General features: G+C 52.4%; 1 protein-coding gene across 6 annotated transcripts in view; it reads left to right on the forward strand.

The window, feature by feature from the left end:
• Nucleotides 1-11: 11 nt before the first annotated feature.
• Nucleotides 12-19,331, forward strand: part of GALNT11 (polypeptide N-acetylgalactosaminyltransferase 11) — a 36,390-nt gene continuing 17,070 nt past the window's right edge. The window contains exons 1-3 of one of the 6 annotated variants that reach the window (XM_037029531.1): nt 12-231; nt 8,066-8,202; nt 14,874-15,206. In XM_037029531.1, the coding sequence (XP_036885426.1) occupies nt 14,912-15,206 (295 nt within the window). In that variant the 5' untranslated portion in view covers nt 12-231; nt 8,066-8,202; nt 14,874-14,911. Of the gene's footprint in view, nt 232-8,065; nt 8,203-14,637; nt 15,208-19,331 lie in introns of those variants that run through there. The other 5 variants (XR_005064087.1, XM_037029527.1, XM_037029529.1 and 2 more) reach the window with 5 other exon arrangements.

Below are 19,331 nucleotides of genomic sequence, written 5' to 3' on the forward strand. Positions count from 1 at the left end.
GTCACGTGGCCTCAGCGGGCGCTCTCGCTCCGGCCTCCGCAACGGCGCGGGCAGCAGGCGAGCGCCCCCCGGGCCTGGGCCAGCCGCCACCGCCGCCGCCCCGGCGCTGCATTTCCTCCCGGCCAGCTGCGCCCGCTGCGGGTAGTGCGGCGCGGACCTGGGCTGTGGCGGGAGGGAAGATGCCACAGCCCGAGTCCCAGAAGGCCGGGATCCTGTGTTGCCCGCGTGGGGGTGAGTAGTGCGCGGCCGGGCTGCGGCGTGTGACCCCGCGCAGCCACCGTCCCCCTCGGCGCCTCGGGCGCGCGGCGGGGACACTAGGGCCGGAGGGCTGCGGGCCGTGCCCAGGCCCCCTGCAGTGTCTGACGGCCGGGCCTGGCGTGCAAAACCCGAAACCCGGCTCTTTAGGCGCGGGTGTGGACCGAGGAGACCCCGGAGACCTCGGCGCCCGCCCCGAGTGATTTCCGGTGGGGCTCCCGCTCGGCTGCGGGGGGTGCGGGTCGCCGCGGGCGTGGACGCGGGTCCGGGGGCCACAGGCCGGAGCCCCCGCCGCGGCTCCTCTGCCCAGTGTCCAGGAGGCTTGCGGGAAATTCGAAACAAAATCCAGAGAGCGTCGAATAGCGCGCCCCCTCCCGGACCCAGGCCCAGGTTTCCGCTAATATTTACATTGCCCTCCAAGTCTCACCAAAAAAAAAAAACCAACACAATTTTTTTTTCTTATGGCTGCTTTGTGCCAATCAGGATTTTAACCCAGGCCACTGATGAGCCGTTTTCTTTCCGTTTCTTCTGCGATCTACAAGTTGAAGAAATCGGGTTATTGGTCTTGCACAATTTGCCTAATTCTTAGAATTGGCGTGCCGTTGGGATGAATATACAAGTATCAAAATACACCAATTCCGAGAGGCCTCACCCTTTTGAGGATATTGATGTGCTCCTGACGGGCCAGCGTCGTCCGTGTCATCGACGATCTGGCCCCGCATTCCTTTTGGTTGGCTTTCCAAATAAAACGAAGTTGTAACTTCGCATGGGCTTTGGTGCAGCCACAAAATACTGTGCTGGTGTGCTCCTCCCCCAAATCACAGTTTTAGACCAGGCTTTTTTTAAAGATTTTATTTATTTTTAGAGGAGAAGGGAAAGAGAAAGAGAGGGAAAGAAATGTGTGGTTGCCCCTCACGCCCCCCCAACTGGAGACTTGGCCTGTGACCCAGGCATGTGCCCTGCCTGACTGGGAATGGAACCAGGACCCTCTGGTTTGTAGGCTGGGGCTCAATTCACTGAACCACAGCAGCCAAGGCAGACCAGGCTTTTTTCCCTTCACTCAGTTCTTCCCTTTTATCTAGAAATACAGTGTGTTGAGACCTGCTCTGCAGCCTTCAGAGATGTCAAGAGCAGACAACCTGCCCTCAATATCGTCAACTGTCACCTTGTTTCGCCAGTTTCTGTGGGGTTCCTTGCAACTGGGGTTCTTTTTTTTAACTTCAAAAAAAATCGTGGTAAAACACAGTGGCGCCTTGGTACTCCTCCTTAATTTGTTCCGGAACTTGTGACGAGTGCTGAAAGCCGACAAGCACCCAACAAGTGACCAGGGCTGAAGCATCTGCTCTGGCGGGGTGGTGTCCAACTCGTGCAAGTTCTGGCAAGTGCCACGAGTTCCCCAGCAAGCACACCGTGCTGAGACTGTTCTTCTGGTCAGGATGTGACGAGTACAGGGTTTGACGAGTTCCAAGGCCAAGTGCTGAGGTGTGACTGTATGTGTGATATGTGTGACTTTTTTTTTTTTTACCCGCAGTGGAGGACATGCTTACTTGTTTCAGAGAGAGGGGAGGGGAAGAAGGGAGAGAAACAGGGATCGGTTGCCTCCCGTGCACCCCCAGACCTGGGGCAATGCCCTGACTGGGGGTCAGACGGGCAACCTTTCGGTTTACGGGGTGTCGCTGCAGCCAGTTTGGCCACTCGGTGGGACATCAAGTTTACCGTCCTGACCACTGTAAGCACACACTGGGGACGTGTTAAGGACTCTTGCAGTATCACGTCACCTTCACCACTGCCTCCTTCCGAGTTCTCTGTCACCCCAAACAGACCTTAGCCGTTGGGCAGTCACCACCCACTCCCACCGCCATCCGTCTACCAACTGGCCTGTTCTGGAGACCTGGCGGAAGTGGGCTCATGCAATGCTCGCCCGCTCAAGTCTGGCTTATTTTCGTAACGTTCAAGGCCCACCTGGTTATGGCACGTGTGAGACCTGCTCGTTCCTCGGTGCGGCTGCACCGCGGGTCAGGGTTGTTTACCCCTTCATCCGCTGGCGGGCGTGGGCTGCGCCCTCCTTTTGGTTACTAAGCATAATGCTGCTGCGGGTTTGTGCTTACCTGTATGTTGGAGTCTCTGTTCTTTGGGGTAGGAACTGCGGGGTCCTGTGGCGAATTTGTGTTTAACTTGAGGAACTACCAGACTCTTCGCGTTTTAGGACCGCTCTCTTACCCTCATGTCTTACTGCTAAGTCTGATGGCCCCTGCCTGAACTCCCTGGCTCGACACAAGTCTCTGTGGCCCCCGCTGCCACTGAACAGTGCGCCCTCTCGAGGGTCCCCGGTGCGGTGTTTCGTAGGTTCTTCCCGGGCTCTGCCTTCACACCAGAGGCGCAGTGCTTGCTCCCTGGTGCATTCGACGCTCCCCATTCCTTAAGCCTCCTCTGCAGCTATGTCCATGCCACTTAGACCACAATTTTGATGTTTCCTTTAAACTTCCCTCCGAGGCTTAGATTTGAATTTCCGGTTATGGGCGCTTCCATGTCAGGGTGCTCTCGAAGGCAAAGCTTTGAGGCAAAGCTCAGCCCTGTTGTATACTCCCAGACCCGTTCCCCCATGCTCGCTGTCATTAGGATGAAGGCTGGTGGAGGCTTTACCCTCCCGTTCTCCCTGAGGGTCCCGGTTCAGTCAAGGTGGCGGGCGCAGAGGGTTCTGCCTCTGCGTCTCCTTTGACTTCCACAGCTCCAGGTGAAGCCATTATTGGAACGCTTATTTCTGGGCCCCACGGTTGTAGTTTCCCCCCTCTATTCCAAATGGTTTTACACCCCGCCCCTGGAACTGGCTCACAGATGCTCTGTGGCAGGCAGAACAGGTTAATCTCCTGGGGCTCAGAGCCGTAGCCTGTCCTCTCAGAAGTGGTCACCTTCCCCTGGCCGCCACGGCCGGTGTGCATCCGTCCAGCTGCTCCGCATGCTGGTCAGTGCGGAAAACCGAAAACGTGCGCTCGTGCAGCTTCCCGGGACTCAGGCTGTCGGCTGAAAATATTTCAGTACTCGGCCATTGAAGTTTCAGTCTTTAAAGTCAAACTTACATCTCAATTTCTGTAAGAAATTTTCTTTGTTTCATACAAAATTAATTTCTCCTCCATACTTGTTTCTATAAAGTTTGTTCCTATCTTTATTATACTACTTTTTAAAGTTTGCTTCAGGATATGCCTGAGGTTTTCACCTTATTTATCATTTTTGTAGGATATTTGTTCTCTGACTTAGAGAAAGTGACCAGGGTATACAGGTTTCTTTTTTTTAAATATATTTTATTGATTATACCATTACAGTTGTTCTATTCCCCCCCTTTATTCCCCTCCACCCGCACCCTCCCTCCCCCACCATTCTCCCCCGCTTAGTTTATAACCACGTGTCTCAAGTTCTTTGGATTCTGTATTTCCCCTGCTATTCTCGCCCTCCCCCCTATCTATTTTCTACATACCATCTATGCTATTTTCTGTGCCTTCTCCCCCCTTCTCCCCCTCCCACCCCCCTGTTTCTAATCCTCCATGTGTTCTTCATTTCTATGGTTCCACTCCTGATCTAGCTGTCCTCTTGGTTTGCTTTTGTTTTGGGTGTGGTTGTTAATAGCTGTGAGTTTGCTGTCCTTTCACTGTTCATATTTTTCATCTTCTTTTTCTTAAATAAGTCCCTTTAGCATTTCATATAATAAGGGCTTGGTAATAATGAACTCCTTGAACTTGACCTTATCTGAGAAGCACTTTATCTGTCCTTCCATTCTAAATGAAAGTTTTGCTGGATAAAGCATTCTTGGCTGTAGGTCTTTGGATTTCATGACTTGGAATACTTCTTTCCAGCCCCTTCTTGCCTGTAAGGTCTCTTTTGAGAAATCCGCTGACAGTCTGATGGGTACTCCTTTGTAGGTGACTGTCCCCTTATCCCTTGCTGCTTCTAGGATTCTCTCCTTCATTTTGGTCTTGGCTAATGTAATTATGATGTGCCTTGGTGTGTTCCTTCTTGGGTCCAACTTCTTTGGGACTCTCTGAGCTTCCTGGATTTCCTGGAAGTCTATTTCCTTTGCCAGACTGGGGAAGTTCTCCTTTATTATTTGTTCAAATAAGTTTTCCACTCGTGGCTGTTTCTTTCCCCCTTCTGGTACCCCTATAATTCGGATGTTGGAACGTTTAAAGATGTCCTGGAGGTTCCTAAGCCTCTCCTCATTTTTTTGAATTCTCATTTCTTCATTCCTTTCTGGTGGGATATTTTGTTCTTCCTTCTGGTCCATTCCATTGATTTGAGTCCCCGTTTCCTTTCCATCGCTATTGGTTTCCTGTGCATCTCCCTTCATTTCAATTAGTTTAGCCTTCATATGTTCCTCTAATTTGTGACTTTGTTCCTCTAATTTGTGACTATAATCAACCAGTTCTGTGAGCATCCTGATAAATAGTGTCTTGAATTGTGCTTCTGAGAGGCTGGCAATTTCTCGGTCGCTTAGAGTTATTGGCTCTGGGACTTTGAGTTCTTCTTGCGCCATCTTTTGGGCTGTTCGTGCCTGTTCCATAGCAGGATCAGAGCCCTAAAGTGTTCACTAGAACAGGGCAACTCAGTCGCTGGGTTGTGATGTTGTATGTGGGGGCGGGGTCAAAGAGAGACTATGGCGTCCGCCGCCTGCCGCCACGGCCCTCACCGGTGCCGCAGTTGCTGCCGTCACCAGGCCCATGCGCTTCGTCCCACTGCTCGCGAGTGTGCCACCGCTGTCAGCCCTCGCCCCCTGGGGCCTGCGTGGTCTGTCTCACTGTGCGCGAATGTGCGCCCCTGGTCTGCCCCTCACCCCAACTGGTTCCCGTCTGCCTGCGCGCCTGGGTCGGGGGCCCTGTCCTGCCCGACCCTGCTCGCTGCTGGCTCCGCCCCTCTTACAGTCCCCGTTGAAGGGTTAGATGTAGTCAGACTTCCATATAATTCAATTTTCTGTCCTTTGGTTGTGTCTTTGTTTCTCCAAACCTTTGTTGTATTCAAACTTGGTTGTGGGAGAAGGCACAGTGTTTCCACCTATGCCTCCATCTTGGCGGAAGTCCTCCAGGGTATACAGGTTTCTAAGGCTTCTGTGTCACGGTCAAATGTAAAAATGACCTACGCTTTACAATTTCATCGGTGATAAATGCATCACTCAACTATCAATACTTGTACTTCAACGAGCATTTAAAATATCGCTAATTCAATCGTTAGAAAGTAGCATCTCATTTTTATTTGCACGTCTTTCCTAATTGAGACTGAAGACTTTTCCATGCGGATTTCCGAGGTTTATCCAAGTTTGGAAAACGCGGTACGCGGACTCCAGCCCTTGCACAGCAGGATGGGACAGGGCACTGGGCACTGTCCAGGGCACTCAGACTGGGCACTGGCCGTGTTTCGGGCCAGGCACTCCCTGTTGCTGGGGCCCGCCCTTGCGTCCTAGGGCGTTCAGCAGCGGTCCTGCCCTCTGCCCACCAGATGCTAGTAGCATCGCCCGTTGTGACAACCACACACATTTCCAGACATTGCCAAGAGACAGTGGGGGTTGCCCAGTACCCCGGCCCCTGGCCGAGAACCACCCAGGTCGAATCTGGAGCGTGCCCTTGGCTCTCAGAGCCTACCTCCACTGGCCCAGTCCGCCCTTCTGACAGCGTGCCCTGGATCCACACACATCCTTCACCGTGCGTTTCCGTGTGAGTACTGTTGGCCAGTCCATGAAACCTGTATTATGTAACGGAGAAGCAGAAGTGAGGAGAAAGTAGTTATACACAGATAGCACTACCCCCAGGAGTCTGTGTCCTTCCATTCCACACACAGGAATTAGCGGGGGACCGCCGGCTGGGTGGATCAGGGGTTGGAGCATAGTTCCATGCACCAAAAGGTCGCGGGTTCTGTCCCTGGTCAGGGCACATACCTGGGTTGTGGGTTCGATGTCCACGTGGGGCGCGTATGGGAAGCAACCAGTTGATGTTCCTCACATTGATGTTCCTCTCTCTTTTCCTTTCTCTCCCCCACCAAAATCAGTTAAAACCTCCCAACATATCCTCGGGTGAGGATTAAAACACAGTTGAGGACTCAACCCCGTAAACTCATTCTGACCCTAGAAATTGAGGTACAGGATGGGGCTAGAGTAGGTTTGCAGTTGTGAGCACAGAAAACAGTTTATTCCTGTGTTAGTATTTATGGGTCGTGCATTATTTTCCACACGAGCAACTGTGGAAAAAGCTCATTTTGCCTCACCCTGTCCATAAGGCACCCAGCCCCTGAAGGTAAGGGTCATGGTCAGGGGACATTTATTGGATGAGATACGTACATGCGTACATATCTCACTCTTTGTTAGGTTAAGTTTATGGGCTCCACAGGAGCAGTGTTGGGTGTCTGCCGCTTTAAAGTCACACAGGACAGTTTCACCACTCCCCCCCCAAATCTGTGCTTTGCCTATTCAACCTCACCCTCTCCAGCCTCCGGCGTACCCACCCATCTGTTTATCGTCTTTGTATGCGCAGTCTCCAAGGTCACAGCTGTCTTGTAACCGGAACCGGACAGCAGGCGGCCTTTTCAGGCCGACTTCTTAGTAAAATGCACTTCAGGTTCTTCCTCATCTTCTATGGCTTGGCCCCTCCCTCCCTCCGCCCCCTCGCCCCTCCTCCCTCCTCCTCCTCCACTTCTTCCTCCCACTCCCATGTCCTTCCTTCCTCCTCCCTTTCTCCCTTTCTCCCTTTGTAAAGTAGCGTGTGGTTGTGTGGTTGTGTCACGTTTTGTCTGTCCACTCACTTTCTGAGGACTGTCTCACTGCTTCTGGACTGTGGCCTTTCGAGGACAGTTGCTGTAAACATCTGCGTGCAGGTCTTTGCTTGGGAATTTTGGTCGTTTCAAGGAATTGGTCCATTTCATCTTGGGTTGTTTGTAGTATTTCTGCATTATCCTTTTAACGTCCACGGTAACAGTAGTGATGTTCCATCCTTCGTTTCTGATACCGGTGATTTGCGTCTTCTCCCCGCCTTTTTGGGGGGTGATGAGTGGGTAGCCTGCCTAGAGGTTCATCAGTTTTATTGGTCTTTTTGAAGAACCAGCTTTTGGTTTCGTTGATTTTTTCTTTTCTTTCTTTTTATTATATTTTTTCTGTTTTCATTGTGGTTGGTTTCTGTTCTGGTTTTTATTTATTTTCTTATGATCCCCTTAGACTGAAATTGCTGTTCTTTCTCCGGTTCTGAGGTGGGAGCTAAGGTTATTGATTTCGCATCGCTCTTCTTTTCTAACATAATCATTTAATGCTAAATTTCCCTCTAAGGTCTGCTTTTGCTCCATCCAGCAAATTTCCACGTTGCATTTTCAGTTCAAAGTAATTTTAAAGTTCTCTTAATACTATTTAGTTTCCAGATATCTGAGGGTGTTTTTTTTTTAGTTTTGTTTTATGGGTTTCTAGTTTCATTTCATTGTGCCTTCATTCTCATGTCTGGTAAACTCTGGTAAACTGTGTTTCCTGGCCCAGAGGCGGTCTGCGCTGGTGACCATGGGCTAGAGCAGAAGGCGTCTTCAGCCACTGCTCTGGTGGCAAAGCCAGAGGGCCAGTGACACCCCTGAGGTGGTCCCAGGAAGTCCGGCCTGCATCCTCTCCCCTCGAGGTGCAGTCCCTGCTCTAGCTGTGGAGCGGCGCCCAGTCTCCTCCAGGCCTTTATCTCTCATCCCTTCGGTTTGACTGGAGGGCTGGACCCGGCTGGAGTGGGAGGGGCTTCCTGGTCCAGCTGTTTTTATACAGAAGGCTCTGGGCGTGTTTCACACTGATTACTCTTTCTCTCCCTGCCAGGTTCGCCAGAGGGCCTTTCCGGGATCTTCATCTTCACCTTGAGGACCTGGTGGGGTTCCTGGAGGTAAAGCCCGCAGACGGCACTGTGGGGTGTTTGCCTCCCGCACCAGTCCCAGCTCCAGAGGCCTCTGCCCCAGGTGAGCAGACGCAGCGGCCCGTCCCCAGGTCGGGGCGGAGGCTTGCCCTGGAGCCTGAGTTCTCTGGCTTGTCCGGGAATGCTACTGATCTTCAGTCTGTGCGGCTCCTCTTGTTCTAAGGTCGGGAGTGGGCTGCAAAACAGAAGTCACCCCCCATTGTGTAATTTTAAAAATTTATCTTTCCATGTTAGTTGACGTACATTATTATATTACTCTCAGATATAAAACGTAGTGATTAGACATACCTTGTGAGGTGTGGACGGAAAAAGGGGTTCTGTGGAGAGTGCCTCACGGGGCGATCTGGTCATCCATTTCTACCTGGGCAGGTCGTGGGGGGGGTCACGACCCAGGAATGTGAGGGCCTCAGTGAGGGGTTTAATTCTGCCTCAAGCCCTGACTGGTGCCTCTGTGTGTCCAGGCTGACCCAGCCGTCCTTCTCGTGCGCGCACCACCCTCCAAACAACAGGCAGTCTTGCCTGGCCTGTCGCCCCGTCCCTGCGTGCTTGGCTGTTTCCTACCCTCCTGGAATGTTCCTTGTTCCCCGGAGAAACTGCGCAGTTGTTGTCTTGGGGGCATTTGAGGTCTTGCTCCGCAGCATAAGTCATCAGTTTGGCTCAGGTGGATTCTTGTAAAAATGCTCTGCAGCCCCGACCGTCATGGTTCAGTGGGTTGGGCATCGTTCCACAAAGCAAAAGGTCGCTGGTTCGATTCCAGGTCAGGGCACATACCTGGGTCGCGGGTTCGGTGCCCTGCCTGGCCATGTACGAGAGGCAGCCGATCGATGTTTCTTTCTCACATTGATGTTTCTCTCCCTCCCTCCCCTGTCTCTAAAAGTAAATAAAATTAAAAAAAAATAAATGAGTTTGCAGCTTCTTTTATGCCTTTGGAATTAGGGAGGGCACGCAGGCAAGATTCCATGAAGGTGGGAGGAAGCAGGGCGGGGCTCAGACGGCAGGAGAGGTGCGGTGGTGCTTCCTGGAGGTGGTCACCCCCCAGACGTCCTTGGGTTAGGCCCCCCTTTATGAGGGGGAGGATGCCGTGTTCTCAAGGTTGGGCGCACGGGGGTGGCGTACTGGGCCCCCAGGCCTGGCCCAGGGGCAGTCCCGTCGGGCTGCAGCCTGGAGGCTGGCTGAGCGGCAGAGCTGGGGGTTTCAGTTGCTCCCTCTGGCCTTCCTCACTCGTCTGCTTGGCTTCCGACTGCGTTTGACTTCGTGGCCCCCGTGCTGGCGTGCTGCGGGCTGATGCGCTGGGACTGAGGAGACACGGGTGCCGTGGGGGCGTTTCCCTGGGTGGACACGGGGGTCACAGGTGCTTTGTCATGGCGTCTGCCCTTTTGGTTTCATTTTTAGTGTTTAATTGATTTTGCTTTTCTCCTGTCAACCTCACCATGTGGTCTTCCCGTGCATTCGAGGTACAAGTAGAGACACTGTCTGTGTTCACGTTCTCTGTGCATTTTCTCCAAGGGGCTCAGAAACCTCCGGGGCTGTCCAAGGGCTGGTTCCAGGGAGTGTGTGATGTCTGGAATTCGCCCCGAGCCTCTCCTCCATCCGCAGTCTCTTGCTTGCAGCTGCACCGCGCACTGGTGCCAGGGTTTGCTCCTGGTCTCGGGGGAGGACGGGGAACGAGAAGGGGGAATGTGCGTTCCTGTGTGTCACCACCTGGTAATTTCACGGACATTTGGGGAGGGCGCGGCTGCGGGTCACTGCTCGTGGCCTGAGCGTGTCTGTCGTGTGGAGAGGGCTAACAGGTGTTTGCTGCCGGGCAGCTGGGAACAGAGAGTGTACTGGCGAGAAGACGGCTGGAAGCCCCTGAGAGGTGAATGCTTAACATTTAAAGGGAGACGTTTGGAACCACGTTAGATACTATGAAAGCCATTTTGCTCTACAGGAAGATGAAACTGTCCTGTTTGGCCACACAGAATCGCCCACTGGCCCCGTAGTAAGGACAGTGCACAGTGGGAGAGGCGTAGGGATTTCAGACGGGGCAGTGGTTCGTAGAAGGAAAACCGATTTTCAGATCGTGCCTTCAGACTACTTGTTCACTCTTCAAAGTTCACTCTTAAATTTCTGGCAATAGAATTAAACTATCCCTTCCTTTTAGTGTGCTAAAACCCCCATTTTCTTCTGAGATTCAGGGCGTTAACATATGTAGTCCTCGCCACATTGTTCCTGAGGGCCGATGGCCGGTGCCGTTTCACAGCCGGGGTAGAGACAGTGAAATAAGTGGGGACATTCACGGCCTCACGTCAAACTGGTGAGAGTTCAGGTGGTGTTTAATTTTTAACTCCTCTGATCATGTGGACGTCTGATTTTTTAGCATGATAGCAGAGCTTAGAACCCAGACCCAAGCCCCTGCCCGGGCGTCCGGTGCACAGGGCTCCTGCCGTGTTGCTGGTGTGGGCCTTTCTGCCAGGGCTGCGTGCTAATGATGTTCAGACGAAACTGCCGGATCGCTCAGTGTGCCGAACAGACTGCAACGGGAAGATCGGCGGGACGGCTCACAGTGCCCCGACATCATCCCATCACGGGGACTGTCTCGGTGAACATCGCACGGCTATGGAGCAGATTTAATCTCTGGCGTGTGCGCACTCTTCATTAGTGACAGCTGACTGGGAAAAGCATCTCGCAGTGGGTGTTCTAGCTCCAGCCGTGGTGCTGCCGAGACATGCGTACACCGCACTCTAATCTGATGGCAGTATTGGGTTTAGATCGCGGGGGTCTCCTGAGACCGCGGACTCTGGGGCCCGAATGCTGTGCCGCAGCGCGCGTCTGTGTGACAGCGGCAGAGGCTTTGAGGTGCGCCTGGGCTGCAGGCCCGTGTCCACCGGGTGTCCCCAGGTGGCGGGTCCGGAGAGGACTCTTCTGTCCCCACCGCACTCCTGCACAGTCTGAGGGCTGGCTGCTGTTCCCAGTCACTGCGCTCAGCCCTCCAGGTCACCGCTGCAGGGGACGGAACTCCATCCACCGCTCCTCCTGTGGCCGGTCTCCCAAGCCCTTACGTTTCTCCTTGCCGGGCCCTGACCCTGCTCTGTCCTCCGTCCTCCGAGAGCACACAGCACGCACCCCCCTCGTCCTTCCATACCAGCTGCCAGGGCCCTGTCCCCGAGCGCTGCCAGCCGTGACCGAAGAAAACATAAAGCCACACTTGCCTGGGTTACTGGAAACTGTGTGCACGGCGGGTCAGCTTCTCATTCGCTGACCTTTTGGAAAACAGATCCCAGCGCTGCCGCACTGCTGACGTTCTGGCTCAATTAGCTATTCAGGTGTGTGACTGAAAGACTTTGTTCACCGCGGTTTGGTATTAACCAGCCTCTGCAAGTCCTCTCCCACCGTCCTCGTTGCAGGTGCAGCCGGGACACTGAGCCACAGGCGGCCGCCTGTGAGGGGTAGCAGACGGTGCGACGCAGCGAGACTCCGCTGTGCGCCTGCTCGTTCGGTGCTCGTTCGGTGCTCGTCAGCGCAGGGTGGACTCAGTGCTCAGCCTTCGATTGTTGTTTAGAGGGTTTGAGTTCCTAGGCAGGTGAGGACCTGTTACGAAATGACTGCACCTCTTCTGGGTGTCGGCTTGTTGGCCTGGCTAGCCACCGGCGTCTTTGCTGCTGCTTTCTGGTGACTGCTGGAGCTCACTGTACAAAAGGAATGGCAAGACTTTATAAACCTCTCTTGTTTTTAAGAGGCTCCCTAACTTGGTGCAGTGGTTCACAACGTCAGATGTTCTCTGAAGCAGGTCATCACGCGCCCTGGCCCTGTGCGGCCTTGTGCGGGGTGTCATCTGCGCCCCAAAGGGTTGGGTGTGACAGGGCGCATGTCTGGGCTGCGGGCTTGGTCTCCCGTTGGGTGTGGGTGAGAGGCAGCCTCCCCCACCTTCATCTCTAAAATCAATGAACTGTTTTTAAAAAAAGACTTCCATGATATAGCCTGAGGAAAACAGTCTTCACCCGATAGGGTTATTGAGACTCAGTCGTTCCACACATTTCACAGCTCGGGATGCCAGGGCCTCGCAGCAGCTGCTGTGCGGAGGGTGGGCGTGGGTGTCGCTCTGTGGGCGTCTGCGTGGACTGGGCCCCCGCCCGTGTGCGAGGCTTGAGGGGGAACAGGCTTCACTTTGCCCCTGGTGCCGGCAGTGGACATGGTGGAGCGCCGGCCCGGTGTGCTCTTGCACCTTCTCTGGTGAGGGGTTTGGCCGCTGCACTGCCTGCTTCCCCCACTGCTGCCGGGATGAGGCTGTCGGGGTCTCCGGGCGTCGCTCAAAGGCACCACGTGGCTCAGACACGGCGGAAACCCGCTTACATAGGAGCCCCCGGCATTTTGCAAGTGTGTCGGTGACCAGATCACAGTGATCGCCTTTTGTGGCTTTTAGCAAGTGTCATGAAGTATTGGCTGTGTGTCAGGCCTTGTGACAAGCTCGGGGGTCACTACAGGAAGTGGGACAGACGAAGCTTGTGCTCTGACGGAGTGGACCTTCTGGCAGGGCGTGGACGGTGAACGACGCACACAACGAGCAAGAACTGGTGTGCTGGGCCAGGCGGCAGGCTGCCCGGGGCAGGGGAGACGGACCGGGCCACAGCCCGGTGGCCGAGCCCTGCGTCAGGCTGGGCGGAGGGAGCCTCGCCGCACGGTGCGTCTGTGTGGGGACGCAGCAGGGGGACAGGACCTGGGATGAAGTGCTCCCGGCAGAGGGAGAAGCCAGAGCTGATGCACACGTCCTCGGTGGGAGAGTGCCCGTCACAGTTGGTGGCTCCTAAGGAAACCTGTGTGCGGGATGAAAGGACAGGGGAGGGGCCTAGTGGGACACTTGGTCACAGAGGTAGAGCCAGGTTCCCTTCGAACTGGCAGTCACTGTAAGGAACAGACGGTCGCGTGTACCATTCCTGCGAGGCATTAAACTTAGACCCGATGAAAAGGAGGGCGAGCTAACACTGGCGTTCCCTCTGTGTCCCTGTGTCCTGTAGGCGTTTTCCAGCGCCTCTGTGTGCCGGTCACTGTGCTAATGATAAGTGAGGGGGTGCAGTGAACAGACAACCAGCCGAGTCTGTGGGGAATGCCTCCGTCCCCTGCAGACTGTGTGTGTGTGTGTTACCTTTGTATTCCGTGTTTGACATGCGTTATCTAATACAGTCCCAAGGATATTATTTAATGGTAAGTGTCCAATAAAGACAGATAGTACTGTTAACTGGGATAGATTTGGTGAAAATGATTTGGTAGTTTTCCAGTGTTGCACAGCCAGTGTGTGACGGAACCGGGCTGAGCCTAATCTTGTCTTCATCCTTTCGGCTCCCGGATCTGGCTGCTTGCATCAGAGCGGACCAGGGCGTCGACCCAAGTTCTGGACCCCTCCCCTCCCATCGCACGCGCTGGTTGTGCCGGTCAGGCCCAGCCCCAGGAGTTGGTACTTCTGACAAACACGCAGGGGTTCGGCATTTTGGAGTGATGTCCTCCAGTGCTGTATTTGTGATACTGTGACACGGGTACCGAGGTGGCATCCTCGTCTTGTTCCTGTTTCTAAAGAAAATGCTTTCATCATTAAACCAGTGAGGGTCATTTTTGCTCTAAGATTTCTGGAGATGTCTTTGTCAGGTTAGGGATTTCTCTATTCCTAGTCTGCTAAGAATTGAGTGTTGAATTAAAAAAATTTATTGCTTGGTTTTAGAGCGAGAGAAAGACTTGTTATTCCACTGATTTATACATTTGTTAGCTGGTTCGTGTATGTGCCGTGACTGGGGATCAAACCGGCAACCTTGGTGAGTCAGGGCGATGCTCCGGCTCGGCAGTCCTTTCCAGCCGCTGCTTCGGCATGGTTGTGGCCGGGGGTTTGTTTGGTGTCGCCACTGGTTTTGTTTGCTTTTTAAGCTCTTTAATTGACATGTAGTAAAATAACTGCTTGGTTGGTAGATAGTCAAAGAATTGAGCTGTTTACCCACCGTGTTTTTCTTCTAGGCTTACGGCGTAGTGTACAGAACAGCGTCATGTCTCAGGCGAGACTTAGCCGGTGCTGATTTGCTTCGTCCTGAGATTTGGGGGCAGAGGGATGGCACTGTTATTTTTTAAATTATTTCATACTGTAGAAGTGAGAAGCGATGAGTCAGTATCGCTTTGTACATTTCCTCTGTGTGCACATCACTTACGTGGGGTTTCCCTGCCTTGATGCCCTCAGAGACTGTCCTGTGTGTCCACTGGTCTCTTTCCAGGGAGCCCTCGGGAGGCCGTGTGAGGCTGCCATGGAGACCAGGTGTCATCGGAAAGCTTGGGAAAACTGCAGTGCTGTCTTGTTTATTGGCCATCGTAAGGAGAAGGAAAATAGAATTCAGACTCTTTCAATGATCAATTTAAGATGTAACTGTTTAATCTGGAGTAGGGTAGGGTAGGTTTAATCTTTGATCAGAAGGTAGAACTATTTTGTTTAAGCTGCTTATTTTTAAAGCAGATTTTAAGGTTCCTGGGTTAAAGCAGTCTTGTGATTTTATGTTTGGAAGGAATCTCAGATGTGCCGTCATGTAATGTCGTGCTGGCATTTTCCTCTTTAAAACTTGGAGTCTGAAGAAAATCCCTGAGCTGGAAGCAGCCCAGGACGAAGGCAGAGAAAGGCACCTTGGGGGTTCGGGCGACAGTGACTGGGGGCTTGGTGGTGATTCACAGGTGACCCGGTGGCTGACGTCTGTCCTCTTCTTCCAGGAAACTGACAATGGCCCTCCGGCTGCGCTAGGTCTATAATGGGAAGTGCCACGGTTCGCTACTTCTGCTATGGATGCCTTTTTACCTCTGCGACCTGGACGGCTCTGCTTTTTTTCTATTTCAACTTCAGTGAAGTGACTCAGCCGCTTCGGCATGTGCCCATCAAGGGGTCTGGGCCCCACGGGCCGTTCCCCAAGAAGTTCCATCCCCGCCTCACGCGAGGCCCCAGCGGGGGGCTGGAGGAGCAGTTCCGAGCAAACAGGATCGGTGGCGGGGCGGACGGGCTCGCTGAAGGCGCAGAGAAAGGCACCGTGAAGTTCTCTTCTGAGCTGGGTGAGTGGGTTTGATCTCTGCCACCGGTATGTCCAGATGTTTAATCTTCCCGAGCTTACGTTCCAGTTACTCTTCTCCCGGAGTGTTGCTCAGGTGATTAGAACTGTTGTCTATTCCCAGCAGCTTATTCCACTTACGGGCTCGCTGACGTCCTTACGGTTTTTGCAGACTGAGAGGGGTGTTCTGTTCTAGTGTGTCCGATTCCGAAGTCGGTGTTCTGTAAGGATCGGGAGACTCAGAAGGTCCAGAAAAGAAAAGGAACAGTTGAGTGGCTGGAGAGACAGTGGAGCCCGTGGGGAGATTTAATTGCCGTCATTGTTTAACAAGGCGAGAGAGGAGTGAGACGCGGCCGCCGGGGAAGCCGCAGCGTCGCCGAGGTTCCTTACGGCAACAGCAGCCGCCTGGGCTAGGAATCAGCTGTGATGGCTGATGCGGAGTTTCCGCCGATCAGGACGATGGAGGGGTTGGAATATATTTGTCAAATATAGGAACTGATAAAATAGAAACTTCTTTCTTCAAAGATGATATTGTTCAATTTGGCAGCAAGAATCGACTGTATATGTTTTTGAATATTATAATTCTATAGTATTGGTTTTAACAAGCTTTATTTTAATATGGGATAAATGAGCCCTTTTGGTTCTCTTTAAAACTTAAAAAAAATTGGTCTTGTCATGGAAGCATCAGGTAAGTAATTAGGAAAAGCTTTTGAGAGATTGAAAGAGTCACAGGATATAAAGGCAGTGTTTAAAACGTTTTCTTCATTTGACTGTGGTTTCAAAGAAAAAAATCATTTTCTGGGACGTAATGATATTCTAATACGTGAAGTCAAAAGTACTTAAAATTATATGAGGAAACAGAAGCTAATCCTTCAGTTTTCATGAAATACACCTTCTAATCTTTTTCAAAAAGCCACCCAGATATTTTAAGACTATCTAGTTTTTTATTCATAGTTATTTTGGTAAAGCTTCTATAAGTTAACTTTTTTAAAAAAATATTTTATTTATTTTTAGAGGGAGGGAGAAAGAGGGGAAGTGAAACATCAGTGTGTGGTTGCCTCTTGTGCACCCCCTACTGGGGACCTGGCCCACAACCCAGACCTCTGCCCTGACTGGGAATCGAACCAGCTATGCTTTGGTTCACAGGCTGGTGCTCAGTCCACTGAGCCACACCAGCCAGGGCTAGTTTACCATTTCGAATGGACATTGTATTTGCCTTTGAAAGAAGCAGTGAGAGAACTGTAGCTATTTGAAGTACCAAACCCATATTGCTTGACTGAACAACTAAGTTCTTTATAAAAGATTCAAAAGAGTACATGAAAAAACTATTACAGCCAATAAATGAATTGAGTAAAGTTGCAGGGTATATAAGACCAACACACACATAAAGCAGTTGTATTTCTGTACACTAATCACGATTGGCCTGAAGATAAAATTAGGAGAACAGTTACATTTACAGTACTATCCAAAAGAATAAAATACGTAGGAATAAACTTAACCAAGGAGGTGCAAGAGTTATACGCTGACCACCACAAACCACTGCTGAAAAACGTCAAGGCAAGTTCCAAACGAGCGGAGAGACACCCTAGGGTTACGGACTGCAGTGCTGCACGCTCCTCAGGTGTCGGTGCTGCCCAGAGCCGCGCACAGGTGGGACGCAGACTCTTCCAAAACCCCGGCAGCCCTTGTTGAAGAGGTGGAAGAGCCGATTCTAAAATTAATACGTATTTGTCCACAAAGAAATGTCCAAACTGGTAGAGAATTTCTATAAAAATTTCTTTGAGCCCAAAAGAAGATGCACCTGGAAGCAAGATGTCACTGCCTGAGATCAGTGCATCTGAGAGGAGCAGTTCGCAGCCCGTGAGAAGTCGGGGGGGATGGAGGAGCTCAGGGCGGGGCTGCAGGGAGGTGAAGACTGTGTGCTCTCTGAAGGGGCCTGAAAGGGGCCCCTCGCAGGGGCGGCTAACCTGGGTGCGTGGAGACTGTGGGCCGGGCGGGCGTGGGCAGGGACAGGCCTTTCAGCGAAGAAGTTGTGTGCCGGGGGCACGACCGCCCAGCACGACCTGTTGGGTTAGGGGTGCACGGTCAGCGAGCCCCGGGAGGCCACTTTCCATAGAACCCCTTATCTCGTTCGCAGGCCGCCGGGCGCTCTGAGTAGCCAGAAGGATCTTTGAAAAACTGAGTTGGGGGACTCACACGTCCTGATTTCCAGACTTCCCAGGAAGCCACAGTAATCCAACAGGGCGATGATGGCGTAAGGACAGACGTGGATGCACAGACAGGCTGATGACTCTAAATGAACCCAGTGACGTCTGCGGGAATTGACTTTCAAAAAGGGGGCCAAGACCACTGAGTGGGGAAAGAATGGTTACCGGTGGTGGTAGGACAACCAGCTCGTTGCCCACATGCAGAGAGATGAAGTTGCACCCCAACTCATAACACAGATGACGCAAATCACACTGACTCAAAAGGCGTCAGACCTAACGTCATAAAACACTTGGAAGGAGTCGCAGGGATAAATCTTTATGACCTTGGATTTGGCAATGGTTTCTTAGCCAAGACACCAAAAATACAAGCAACAAAGAAAAAATAGGTGTAAATTGGACTGCATGAGAATGAAAAGCTCTCACATGTCAGAGAACGCCACCAAGACAGTGAAGAAGACGACCGCGGAGTCAGGGAGAGAGTGTCCGCACGGTCTCCCGGTGGGCCCGTCGCCGGGACGACTGAAGAGCTCTCGCCAACCCAGCAGCAGGGGCGAATAAACAGCTCCGTTTCAAGTTGGGCGAAGAATTTAACAGACATTTCTCCAAAGGAGGAACCAGCGCATAAGAAGACGTTCAACAGGTTAGTTGTCACAGAATTGCAAACCAAACCTACGACGAGTTACCATTTTACATTCGCAGAAAGTGACCAGTGTTGGCGAGGACGTGGAGAAACTGGGACCCTCATGCGCTGTTGGTGTGAATGAGATGGTGCAGCCCCTGTGGAAAGAGACCTCAGTGAGTGAGCATGGGGTTGCCGTATATATGCCCCGAGATTTGTTCCCCTCCCGAGGACACACCCAGAAAGAAGAGCTGCGAACAGGCGTCTGGACAAAAGTTTGAGTGCAGGTGGTCACATGGAGTCGATGCAGTGGGTCCTGTTGGGGCCCAGGGAGAAACGGGATTACGCTGTGTGACGCAACAGGCGTCAGTCTTAAAAACGTTGTAAGTGAAGGGGCAGGACACAGAAGGCCAAATACTGTGTGATTTCTTTTACACAAACGTCTAGAGCAAGCAGATTCGAAGACGGAGAACAGGTGCGTGGTTTGCCGGGGCTGCGGGGGGGCGGAAAGGGGAGCAACGGCTCTGATGACGGCCCAGGGTGCCCTCGGGGGGCGGTGAAAACGTTCTGCAGCCGCGTGGCGTGATGCCTGTGCACGACTGGAAACGCGCTGAAGGCCACGAAAGGCACATTGCGTGTTGCTACGTGCTACCGTACTCCAGAGAGAGAAAAAAACCCATGAAATTCCTTAACAGAGAAAAGTTCATGTCAAAGGAACTGACAGGAATTGGTATAGTAACAGTTAAAAATACACTGACTTCTGCGTAGGGCTCTGTCAACAGTCAGGAAAGTACAAGACCCAGAGGAAAGAAACTGAAGACACAAGTGAGTGGAAGCGCATGCGCGTCGTGGGTGGGAAGAATTACTGTCCACGCTGCCCAGAGCGATCTGCAGGTTCAATGCCATTCCCATCAGGATTCCAGTGATGTATTTCACAGAACTGAACAAATAATTTCAAAGATGCACGTGAAACCACAAAAGCCCCCGAAGAGCAACAGGCAATCTGGAGAAAGGACAACACAGTTGGAGAAATCACACCACCTGATACCAAACTGTGACAAGGCCGTGGTAGTCAAAACAGCCTGGTCCTGGCATAAAAACTCACACACAGAGCAGTGGAGCAGCACAGAGAGCCCAGCAGTACACCCACACCTGTACAGGCGATTGACATTTGAGAGGAAGCAAGCACATACAGTGGGCTACAGAGAGTTTATTCAGTACCCGGTGTGGGGAAAATTGGACAGATGTGTGCAGAGAAATGAAACTAGACCACCTCTCACGTTGCCACACACAAGAACAAATT

Source organism: Sturnira hondurensis, unplaced genomic scaffold, assembly GCF_014824575.4.
Source record: "Sturnira hondurensis isolate 20B ecotype Veracruz unplaced genomic scaffold, ASM1482457v3 Scaffold0020309, whole genome shotgun sequence".
Classification (NCBI taxonomy): domain Eukaryota; kingdom Metazoa; phylum Chordata; class Mammalia; order Chiroptera; family Phyllostomidae; genus Sturnira; species Sturnira hondurensis.